The 12663-nt window shown below is 38.3% G+C and overlaps 1 protein-coding gene across 7 annotated transcripts in view; it reads left to right on the top strand.

Moving 5' to 3' along the window:
* Nucleotides 1-12663, top strand: part of EPC1 (enhancer of polycomb homolog 1) — a 66739-nt gene that overhangs the window by 52062 nt on the left and 2014 nt on the right. For 2 of the 7 annotated variants that reach the window (XM_074156927.1, XM_074156923.1), the window contains 4 exons: nucleotides 3918-4001; nucleotides 10355-10473; nucleotides 11280-11421; nucleotides 11539-11905. In XM_074156927.1, coding sequence (XP_074013028.1) covers nucleotides 3918-4001; nucleotides 10355-10473; nucleotides 11280-11421; nucleotides 11539-11905 — 712 coding nt within the window. Of the gene's footprint in view, nucleotides 1-3917; nucleotides 4002-10354; nucleotides 10474-10554; nucleotides 10642-11279; nucleotides 11422-11538; nucleotides 11906-12663 lie in introns of all 7 variants that reach the window. The other 5 variants (XM_074156928.1, XM_074156924.1, XM_074156921.1 and 2 more) reach the window with 4 other exon arrangements.

The raw sequence follows: 12663 nt of genomic DNA, 5'->3' as shown, positions 1-12663 counted from the left end.
TGTATATAAATAAACAAATACACGTGCGCACACACACACCCCCATAGAATCTATTTTCCTTAAATAGGTGGTTAAGATATTTATCTACATCATTTAGGAATTGAATGCAATTGTTATTTATGGTGATGAGTGCTGTACAATGTTTTAATTGTGTGGTTGTATTTTGAAGCCTGTGGGAAAGTAATGCGTACATATAATAAGTACCTAGCATATTAAATTTGTGCTTGGAATTGCATATAGGTGGTTTATCATCTGCGTAAAATATTTAAGTTAGTAATCCAAGATTTTCTGGACTTAAAGGTTGTGGAGTTTAGATTCATATTTTTATTAGGGTTTGATACAGCAATGAAATAGCAATAAAAAATATAACTCTGAATTGATAGATATACTTCAGTTACCACAGTCTTTGGGTAAGTCACTTGTTATTAAAATAACCGGGTAGATTGTACCAGTATAATTATTTATAATCGTAACTGGGATTCTTGTAGCATTGGAGGTGTATATGAGTTTGTGTATATGTGGTATAATGATGATTATGTCTGTTTAGGTGTTTGAAAGGAGCATACGGTCTAGTTCAGCTTGGTGCCATTCTGTTTTCTAGTGTTTTTTCAGTTTCTTAAAGGATTCTTTAAGATCCATTGTCTACACATATGATAGGTGTGTTTATATGTCTTATGTATGCGTCTGACTTCTTCAAAGGTGCTCATCAGTTGGGGCTGCAGCTGCCCAGTTATGTCTTCTTACTTTCTGTAGCAAGTACTGTAAGGAGCAACAGGTATCTGACATCTGTACTAAAGTTTACCTGATAGTCACTGCTGCAGATTTACAACCCTGTCTCCCTGTTCCTTTTTCTTAGCTGTCTCTAAAGCTCGGAGTTTGTTGTGGGTGTGGATTTTTGTAGGTTTGTTTCTCTTTGCGTTTTAAATTTTTGAAGTGGCAGAAGGTCTTTTTACCAGAAAACACTTATTAATGCATCTTTATTTTTAAAAATCCTTTTATCTTTTTGCTGTCACTGTGAGTTTTGTGGTCAAGCCATGTTGCTTACCTTTAAGATGAAGCTCATCCTGAGATTCTGTAGTGGCCAGCAGAGGTGGTTGTGTTGCTGTGTTTGTTGTGCACCATCACATGATAAGTTTTGTCTGTTTCCATATCGAAGAAGTTTAGAGAAGTCTTGAGCTTTTTCTGCCTTGAATGATCCAGGCAACATGCTGCTGACATGGAAAAGCTGCTGTGGAAAACCTTGCTTTTCGAGTCTGTTATATATGGCCAGCACAGACAGGAAGTTGAGATGGTATCTCAGGTCTTCTGTTAATCAGAGGACATATAAAAGCTGTGTCGTGACATACCGTTCTCTGGCTACAGAAAGCATTGTTTTCCATCCTGAAGATCAGCAAGAGGTTTCCCCAAAGCGCCAGGCATTTATATAAACGTTTTGAAGTGCTTTTGACCCTGAAGAAATGCAAATTATTCTGGTCCTGGCTTTCAGAGAGCTCAGCGTAAATGATCTGTGAAAGATGAAGTTGTTGCATTGAGTTTTTGTGTGTAAACTGAGAAGGGATGTGTTTAAAAAAAACAACAATAAAACAACAAAAAAATATCCTTACAAGTTACTTGAAAATGGCGCATGTACTGGACTTGTCGTGTGCTAAAGGGATAGACTTTGGCAGCAGGATCAAGTGGCCAAGAAAAGTACCACCCCTTTTGAAGAGAGGGGTTCCTTTTCATCTTACTGAAGAATTATGAAAAAACATCCTTTGCCTTCTTGCAAAAAGAGCTGATTCAAGGATCTCTAGGCATATGTTGTACAGAACACTGCTAAAAGCAGGCAAGAGTGTAAAAGCATGATTCTTGCAGAGGAGTAACTAGTTCAGTAGGGAAGCAATTCACTCTGGACAAAATGCAACAAAATTACTTCAGAAAAGGAGCCTGGATTGCTGGCAATCTCGTCAAGTTTCTGAATCATAATCTTCAGAGATGGAGCTTGTATCTTAAGTCTGAAATGTACAGCAGGCATCAATATTCAGCTGAAATATTTGTGTCCCCAGAATTTAGTCTTCCTTGTTAGATTAATTGATGGATCTAGTTTTGCCAGGCAAATGGTAGTCTTTGAGCTGCATCGCATTATAGAGAGACCGCTTTCTGCTGGAGACTCACTGTTAAATAAGTTACATTCATATTTTTGGATGCTTGCATCAGGTAATCAAAAGTTCAAGACATATAAAACTGTACAGCGTGTAGAATTCTGTTGCATCTTGTGTTCAGGAGGCAGACCAGAGATACCAGTCACTAGTGAAAGATTTGAGCACTGGTTCGCAGGCTCTGCAGGTAACTCCAGGCAACCGTCTTGCATTCTGTTCTTAAAAGTCTTCTTCATCTGGAAGCTGGGTCACTTTGGAAAGAAAAGTCTACAAGCTGTCAAGACTGAAGAGGCTAGCAGTTAACTAGAGTCTACTCACTAAATTCATAATTCTTTCTTTGAGAAGAAGTTTTAAGTATTCTAGCAGAAGCCTTACTGAAAATTCTTCAAGAGTTGCGATGTTTGAGATTGTAGACCTTACTGTGTATGAAAAACTGCAGGCATCCAGAATATAGTTAAAGAATCCAGAGTAGCTTGCCTTGCATTTTCTTGTAAACGAGAGATTTGGGTGATGTGCTGCAAGTTGTTCTTTGCTATTCAGTAACTTTTTCTGTGGAAATTCTGTAGAATCACATTTTTTTCCCAGTAAACCTGAATGGGTTTATTTGCATCTCTCAATCTGCATTTTAAAAGCAAGTTTGCACACTTGGGGGTCTAGCAGGATGGTAAGCTGTGCTTCCATTTTCCAAATGTGTATTAGCACTTCACTCTCCAAATTTGTAATATTGGTTGATGGATCTATACTATTTTTTCATGTTGTTACTAAGGATATCTGACACCTGTCTTCAGGCATCCTTTTCCTGAAGAAATAGGAGGAAAGCTCCTCAATCCTTGTGGCAGTTCCTCTCACCAGAGGAGTAGCACTTGTCCTATCTTTTCATTGCTTTCGTGCCATCACTGGCTTTGTTTTGATCTTTTTATTTAACCCTTGTATCTATAATAGTCTCAACACTGCTGTCTGTTTTACTGTTTTCCTTTTCCTACATACTTACTTTCACATTGCAGGATAAACTTCGTCATGAAAAATACTGATGTGTGATGGCCGTTTTCAGTTATCATTGGAACTTAAGAGTCTTGGCCCATGTGTGGCTGAGACGTTAAGATCCTGGTTGAAGCAATGGCCTTGGAAGTAACAGGTGTTTATAGCCCAGCCCAGACTTAGTTGAAGGAGGAAATCTTAGAAGGAAAAGTCTCTTCAGTCTGGGAAGTGTGACTGGGGATGGGGGAAGAGTCAACACTTACTAAAACATCTGAGCACTTCTGGAGACTTTAAGACTTTGTAGTTATACTGGATTTTCTCATTCAGCTTCAACCCAGTTGGAGTAATGCTTTGCTCCCAAGTGCTGGATCTTTGGGCTTGTGTAAACCCTTGCACTTTGTCCGAATCCCATGCAAGGATGGTCACGTTTGTAACTGCAGAGTAAACTCTCTGTACCCCAACTGGCCTGTGACGTTTCAGTGCAAATTCATATTAAGAATGATGGGCAGACAAATGAAAATGTATAGCAAACATTTCTAGCTTTCATTCAATGGCTAGTAAAAATCCTCATTAATTATTTTCCCTGTTTTTCATCCACTACCAAGTAGGAGGTGCATATGTAGATCTTGCAACTAGTTTAAAGTAACTAAATCTAGAGTTCTGGTGTTAGGAATTTCACCCTTAAGTTCTGTTGCGCTGAAATGTAAGGTTGTAGTAATAATCAAGGGCGTAATGATTCATGTTCTCATAGTGTCTAATAATGTCATGTTTAAGTAAAATCAATCTTGAACTTCTTTTCAGAAAGTGAAACATCTTTGGGCCTGGTGCATCAAATACTAAATCACACTGATGGCTCTAAGTCTCTCCAATCTTCCGAATTCACTGGTGAGAACTTGCTATACAGTAGAAGCTCTTTAACCAGGCAATGTAAGCCAGATAACATCTCTCATAAGATAGAGATAAACAATGTGATGTTCTGGATTACTCAGTATTGTGAATGATGTTTGCTTTGCATGCTCTTTGGCATTAGTAACCACTAATCGTGCTCTTAAACAGCAGGGATGTGATGCTCTCATATATTTCACTTAAGAAAAAATTGTAACGTGATATCTCATCTTTGCACACACTCTAGCAATTCTGAAGTTTGTGGGATTTCTCAATTGGAAGCTTTAGTTAACTGCCTTTTTAATGGCTGTCACCTCAGCTGGAAGGATCAGGGAATCCAATACTCTCAATGGATTTTGAGAGATTCTTTGAACTCAGTATAATCTTAATGCTTCGGTTTTCCTACTGAAATAACATTTCTGCTCACGAGAACAGTCACTTGGTGTTATGAAGCAGCTGCTTTTTTAATTTACTCTCATTTAAGTATCTAATTCTTTAGATATTTAGCAGGACTGAAGCATTTGCTGAAGGGTTTAATTAAGCTGTTTGAGTCTCTCACTATTAAAATGTTTTTAAAACTTTCACTAAAAAAAATACGCTTACCTGGATAGGTCATTGTGTTTACTCCACAAAACTTGCTCAGTTTCCCTGGGAAATCTGGTGAGCATCTTCCATTCAGCAAATGAAAAGGAATGCTAGTAGAGGGAGCAGGAGTTTACACATGCATTTTCTGCCTTCCAGGGTACGCTTCCTGGTTTTCAGGAAGCTGGTCCTTGTGGTCAATTTCTTTGTAAATTTGTATTTTCCTACTTCAGGGAAGCAGAGTAACAACTAGTGAGTCACCTCACAGCAAGACCTGTAGCAGTGGACCTGGCGGGAGGCTGCAGCTGTTCTCCAGTCAAAGATCTGTCTGTTCATGCAGATTCTGCAGCCAGTCGTCCCCCCCGGCACTGCTTTCAGCCCCTGCTGGGAAGGACTTGCATTTCCAGAGAAGCTAAGCGTAAGCTACGGCACTGTAAGGCCAGTACATGCTAAATGCTGTGGGAAAACTAGTTAGCACTGTAAAAATAGTTTTATATTGCAGTGTAAAACTGCTGAGAGCTCTGGATCTTTGAGAAATCCATTGACAACATTCCTGCTACTCTGTGCTCTGGAAAATACCAACTGTTTGAGTGTCAGCATCGCACAGAATTTGGTAGATGTGTAAACAGAATCATTCCATTGACAATTACTATTCAATGGCTTAATTTGTGAAAAAAATTCATATGTAATTATCCAAAAGATTACAAACATCTTGCTTACAGTCATATAAATGATTGTAGGAAAAGATATTCATAGCGTAGTGTGTTGTTAAAAAATTGGGTTATTGCACAACATCTGTCATTGTCGCTAAGGAGATACTAAGCAGTCATTTATCCTGTCAGTCAGTCTCAGTAATGTACAGTGTTTCTCTCCTTGTATTCATAACTGCAAACCCCAGAAGCTTTTTCTTCTACTTCCCATTCCTTTTTGCAGTCTGTAAGCCAGAAAACACTTCTCTTGCTGCCCAAGTACAGCATTAATACAGTTGCAGAATAGGTGCGTGCATTGTCCCAAGCTGTTAAGTGAAGAGGGTAACAGTGTAACATGATGTACTGACATAAAATCCTGAAGGTTGTCTCAACTGAAATGTTATAACTTAATACAGAATTTTACCGGAAAGAGTTCAGAAGCATACTGAGTGTTAATTGTTCCAATTCAAAACAGTGTGCTGCAAACAAATGAGTAAGAAGCGTTTATGTGGCCTAATCTCTCAGTAAAACTTGTCTTCTGACAACCATCTTGAGATGTGGATGACTCCAGGTGGGGTCTTGCCTTAAAAGTTGCTAATGTTTAAGGTTAGGAAAGGAGCTGGATTTGGTTAACTTAAGGAGTGAGGTGACTTGCATAAATTACTGAAAGTGTGTTGGAAAAGTATGGAGAAGTTCTGGGGGAAGGTACAGTTTTTAGCTATGAGAGACAGTTGAGATATTCTGAAAAGATAATGTTCTTATTTATAGTGTAATGGTGGTGGTGACTGAGATATTCCCACCTCCACCCCTCGCTGGATTTTGTGTAGTGGATGAAACTGGACATTTTGTCACTGTCCAGTTCAGTAGATTCTACAGTATTCAATAGTCACTGCTCTGTGATGGAACCCTGACCGCCGTGGCCCTCGATACTGTTAGAGAAGAGTCTTTAAACACTGCGCTCCTGTCTGTGGCTGCTGAAGCAAGAATCTGTTCCTGTATTGTCTTTAACCATTGAATGTTATGTTTTGTCTGTTTTTTTAACTTGAAGCTGTCTTTCAATGTCTGTTGCTTTACTAATGTTTTTTAAAACCTTGAAGGTCTCTAGTAGTAGCAGGAGTATGTAACTTTCCATAGCAGTACTCTTCCGAGGCACCAGGAACGGGGTTGCTGCTGTAAGGGTACAGAAAAGGTCTGGGCTGGCTTCTTGCCTGCTGGTTTTTTTCCAGGCAGATAAAGACCAGTGTATGACACAAAAGAAAGAGACATTCATTTTTGCTACTTCTACATTTACCATTTTTCTCTGATACAGATGAAAGATTTTCAGCTGTGCCATTTTTCCTCTTTAGAATAAAAATGAGAAAAGGTAATAAAAGTTCTGAAGAAAGTTCTTAGGGGCGCTGTTACTGTTTCTCTAGAGAAAGTGATGTTAACGAGATACTCATTTTTGCATCTTTGCAGTTGCATCTATGCTGGCTTTGCAGGCAAGTAAAAAATATTCTCTGCAAGCCATATAATTAACTCATTAATAGCAGCTGTATTTGTATGGTCTGTAATGCATTCTACTTGAGTTGCTTTTTTTAAAAAAGTTGAACTTGGGCTGGCTCTTTGAGGAGTTTCGGGCTGTGCCTGCAGGTGTAGAGGCGCAGCTGGTCAGTGTGCCCGCGGTCTCACTGCTGAGCACGTGTGTGATTCCCCGAGAAAACCTTCCCCAATTCTAGTCACAGTTGTGTGCCACGGAAAATGCATGTGTAAGGTTAGAAAGGTGGAAGTTCTTCCATGTAAAGTGCATACAAACATTTTTTTGTGCGTGGGAATGATAGTTCGGAAGCAACTTGTATCTCCCAGTGAATAGGCGTGTTTTTTCAGTTGAAGTGTAAAGTAGACCGTACTTGGAGAGCAGGAGGGGAAGAAACCTGCTGACAGTGTTAGTGAGCAAAATCCACAGTGGCTTTTAACAGAAGAGGAATAGAGTGTGCTATCCTTGTTTGCAGGTCTTCAGAAGAAATAATGTTTCATTTTGGTTTGTGTAGTTCCCAGTAGTAGTAGTTTTGATAAAACCTTCAATGTAGTGCTGCTGTAGCATGGAGAGGGAAGAGCTCACTTACGTCACTCCAGTCTGTAACTCCTTTTGGTCAATGAGCGTGTCTGGATACGCTGCGGAATGGAAGAGGAATATCAATCCAATTATTTTAGAAGGCTGTCACTTCCAGCAGTCCTTCCCGGGCAGTGTTGTGTTTCTAACTGGATGCAACTGGTTAATTCAGAATCTCACCATAAATCTCTGATAGCGTTGTAAATAGTATTTTGAATGTCTGGTAGGCTTTTACCTTTGATAAGGGAAGCAGCAAAAATGGTTGCTGAATGTTGTAACATAAATAGAAAAACCTGAAATAAATCCTTTTTGAGTGTATTTTCAGATTGGACAGGTAAATAGCCATCTCCATTGCCTTCTTGAGGTGGTATTTGGGTGTTTGGATATTTGAGCAGAAGTAAGAGAAGCAGTTTGAATATAGATGAGGGTAGCCATAGTGGGATTCTTCTGTCACTTGGTTACTTTGACAGCTGTATCACATTTCCTCAGAGTGGGAAACTTAGAGCTGTAGGGGTCACTTAAATAGACTGATGCACAGTTTGAAAAAAAGAGTTCTGCTAAATGTTGCTTCCAAGAAGAAGGGGGAGCACTTAGGGACTGTCCTAAATAATGGTTGTCCTAAATGAACACAGCTTGTCTCACTCAATATATCTTTAGTTATGTTTTTTTCCAAGAGAAAACAATATTTTGGAGTTGGTTAAATGAACATAGGTGACTGTGCTTAAATCTAAGATACACTCAAGGCTTGAAAACTGTAACTATTAATAAATTTTACTTAAATGAAAAAAAGTGATGTGGTTATGACACTGGAAATCTTAATTCAGTCAAAGATGGTGGTAGAACATATCCTTTTTTTGCCCGTTTTCCTCTTTGTCAGTCTGAGAGTTGTCTTTATTCACATCACTTATACAACCTATTCCTAAGCTATATATTTACAGTGTCATACTGTAGAATAAAATACCTTACCAATATATGAAACCTTCAGTATCATTGGCTCTATGTTGGCTAAACCATACTGATTCTAAATTTTTTTTAAAAATACATAAACCCTAACATTTAATTAGTAAGTCACTACTAATTGATCAATATAAATGAAATATCTATCTGTACCACAACAGTGCATGCATTTTTCTCCCTCTGCTACTGCTACTCAGCTTCCTACATGCTAGTCTTTGTGTGCTAAAGCTTTCTTCCTCTAATTTCTATGTTTGGTGACAGTTTAAAAAAAACAAACAAATTTAAAGGGCTTTTAGTTTATATATAAAGTAGAATTAAAATTTAAAGAGTCAATTCCTGAATATTTGGTCTATGAATTCTAGTTTGGATTTTTTTAGTAAGGACATTTATTAATGATGTTCCCCTAGGAATAACTTTAAAAGGTTGAAGAAGTTAAGGAAGTTGAAGCGAGATTTAACTTTAAGAGTACTGGGAAGTCATTTGTCACGTAGGGCAATATAAACAAGTGCTCCATCCCTACTTGCTGAAGAATGGTACTTAAAAGTAACTTGAATGTAACAGCTGAATAAAAATTTCTAACTTCAAGTGCTCAGGTAGAAAAGTGCTAGTAATAATTTAGTGCTATTTCCAGTACATAATAGAAGGCTTTGGAACAATGTTCAATGTTTTACACACACCAAAAAAAAAAAAAAAAAAAAAATCACAAATACACTGGAAAGATGCATGCTCAGCAGAGTTTGCTCTGTTTGTTTCCAAATACCGATTCTTATTTTGGATTGCCATTTATACATAAGGTGCAATTGCTCTTCAGAATCCTGTTGTATCCAGAAGCAGGAGATGATTATAGTTTTGATACAAACAGATTTTCTCCAGGCAACCAAGCCTGAAGAAGTAGATTAACAAAAAAAATAAAAAAAACCCAACCAAACAAATAACTGTAATGTGGGAACAGGATTCAAATGCGGTAGTGATTTGTTGCCAAACAGTAGTGAACTTCCCCAGAAGTGTGACTTCCACTGCATTTTAGAAGTACGGATACCGTTTGCAGCACTTATTTGGGAACGTCTATACAATCTGAAGATAAAACTGAAGGAAAAATCTGAAAGGTGTACCCTAGGCTGAATTTGCCAGAGGATTCCCATTCTAGCCTTGATTTGGTTCTAAATTGAAAACTGAGACTTACTTTTATTTTGGAAATGTAAATTAAAAAAATAAATCCTAACATTTTATGAAGTTAATCAGTGAACTAATGACTCCCCATCCCTGCGCTGTTGGGCATCTGCTTGTGAATCTGTACTAATAATGCTGGTTTTTACCAATTTGATACTTGTGGGCCAGTTGGATAAAATTCTGCTTGACTTGTGATACGCTGACTACTGGATCACCTTTCAGAGATTTTAGAGAGAAGGATGTAGTCGTATCAAATTCTGTATTGATGGAGTTGGTTGTACACGTGATTAAAACCAGCAGAAATACTGTGCTGTGATAGCCTGTAAGCATGCTTAGTTTAATGTTTTCAACTCAACATAAACAGTAATCTTAATTGTAGATACTTGCTCCCTTCGAAGTGCTGTCTGTGAGGGCTAAAAGCAGGCAGTTCTCGAGTTTTTTGTATAAACCCACTTTACTAATAATGCAAATGCTGTAGTTTCACAAAGGGAAAACAGTGATGCTTTTTCTACCTGTAATTTCTCTTTAATCAGTTATTAGAGAGCTTTGGTGGTTTTGATTGTGTTTTGGTTCCTTCCTCCTGTCCCTTTCGTGGTATTTTGAACTAAATGCAGCAAAGCAATTAAAGCCTATATACTAAAAAAAAAAAAAAAAAAACAGTTTAAAAAGGGAAGGCTTAATTTGAACAAAAATTTCTAGGACGATGATTGCCTTTTTGCCATAAAGGTGCATTAGGGCTCTTAGGAACTTGCTGTGGTGTATTATTATTTTTATTTTTTTTTAGGAATATAAAATAGATGTGTTTATATACACAACACCTACATATTTTGATATAGTATTTTCTCGTTTTATATTTTGTTCAGCATTTACAGCCGAACAATACCAGCAACATCAACAGCAACTGGCACTAATGCAGAAACAGCAGCTTGCACAAATTCATCAACAGCAAGCAAATAGTAATTCCTCTGCCAACACATCACAGGTGAGGGATTTGTCTGTGCTATGATTTATCCCTCATTGTTTCCCACCAGGGTTCATCTCTAATTGTCAACTGTTGCCATAGAACCTTGAAACTAACCAACAGGAAAGTGGCTTTCGCCTGAATCTACATCATAGCCATTCTGTAAAGTGTTTAGAAGGGACACTGCAGGTGAGTGTGGCAGGCATTGCCTCTGCTCCCTCTTAACAAAAAAAAAGATGGGTCAGTCAATTAATGAAATTTTCAAAGCCTTAGAAATATGAATTGCAGAGATCTCCGGCCGTGTCATTATCCTCTTGATAGCGGGGGATTTCTAGAGCACGATTTGTAGTTAATAATTAAGGCTAACTCCTAAATAAGTCCTCCATACAGCTGTGGAAGTGTTTAATATTCATAAGTGTGTAGTGATTACAGTGGTGAAGGACACATAAAAAGCTTCAGAAGTTGTTGCAATCCGAACCTCTGAATCTCTGAATTGGGTTTGGAATTTCATGAAAACAAGTTGACCTGTGAAACAATGTTGTTCCATAGAACTTTGGAAATAAGTTTCTTTGTATTTTAAATAGTTGTGGGGATTTTCTTCTCTGTTGTTATAATGGAGCTAAAAGTGCATGGAAAAAAATCACAGTTCAGATTTTAACTAGTTGTACCAAATGCTGATGGTTTGGTCTGAGAGAATGACTGGGCCACAGTTCTGATTTACACATATTGATTTTTGTTCTACTAGTTTGTTTGTAGCTTTAAAATGGGGAGAGTACTGACTTTTGGAAGCCTCAATCACATGTATTTGCCACCATTGTTGTTTTTAGGGTTTTGTTTCCAAGACACTGGATTCTGTTAGTGCTCAATTTGCTGCTTCAGCTTTGGTTACATCAGAACAACTGATGGGATTCAAAATGAAGGATGATGTGGTGCTTGGAATTGGGGTGAATGGCATTCTTCAAGCCTCAGGTATGCAGCTGTCCCGCAGAGTTTGGTTGCATCTTGGTTTTTACAGTGGAGATATGTCTGTCTGGAGCTGAGTTGTTTTCCGAAAAATGAGCTTCCTGTTCTGTTTTTCTTTGGCAGGAGTGTACAAGGGCTTACACCTCAGTAGTACTACACCGACAGCACTTGTCCATACAAGTTCATCATCAACAGCAGGTTCAGCCTTGTTACAGCCTTCAAATATAACGCAGACTTCGAGTTCCCACAGTGCACTGAGTCACCAAGTAACTGCTGCCAATTCTGCGACAACTCAGGTTCTGATTGGGAACAACATTCGATTAACTGTACCCTCATCAGTTGCCACTGTAAACTCTATTACCACACTCAACGCACGACATATACCTAGGACTTTAAGTGCTGTTCCATCATCTGCCTTAAAGCTGGCTGCAGCCACAAACTGTCAGGTGCCCAAGGTCCCGGCTTCCTCCTCTGTGGATGCAGTACCAAGGTAGGTTTCTTACAGCTGCTTATGTTTTCCGGTCTTTGTTTTGCTTGATAAATATGTTTAGGGCAAATAAGAGCAGTTATATTAGATCAGGTTGGCTTAAGTTAATGTTGTGTATAATGGTGCTCAAAAATGGTGGTCATACTTGGGGAGGAATACAATAGATGGACTTCTACACTGAGAGTTTTCCAGGACGTTCTGCCAGCTCCCAGATCAAAAATGTTAGCTCAAGAGTGAAACTTAATGATCTGTTAGTACTGTGCCATATAAAAATTCTCCACCATTGAGTTACAGCTTTCAGCTCTTACTTTCTACATGAAGGCTGAACGATTCCAAAATTAAATGTCTGTCCTTAAAAGCGAGCCTACCAGGAATGAATACAGGGTAGAGTTGGCCCAGCTGCAGTCAAAGATCTTTCTGTAACTTGAATGCTGCTGAAGACTTCAGAGGATGTATTCTGTTTTGCGTATCTCAAAATTTGAGAAAAGTATTTGTCACATTCTTTAGCTATAATAGCTATTTTTCATTTCAAAATTGCTGTTCTTAATTTCTCTTGTCTTCATTAGTTGAAGATACTTGGCTAGAAGATTAATTAAAGTAGATGAAACAGGAAGTCAGTTCAGTGTTTCCTTAGGTAATTCCAGACTTTGTGACTGGTGGCTTCAACAGCAGCTTCTTTTATTGCATATTTTTTATTACTTCATCACAAATTTGGATGCTTAGAACACCCTTTTTTTGTGTCCTACGTGACATAGTGTCCA

The sequence above is a fragment of the Numenius arquata genome, chromosome 12 (assembly GCF_964106895.1).
Source record: "Numenius arquata chromosome 12, bNumArq3.hap1.1, whole genome shotgun sequence".
NCBI classification, from domain to species: domain Eukaryota; kingdom Metazoa; phylum Chordata; class Aves; order Charadriiformes; family Scolopacidae; genus Numenius; species Numenius arquata.
Note: the sequence above shows the minus strand (reverse complement) of the source record. Positions and strands in the feature narration are given on the sequence as shown.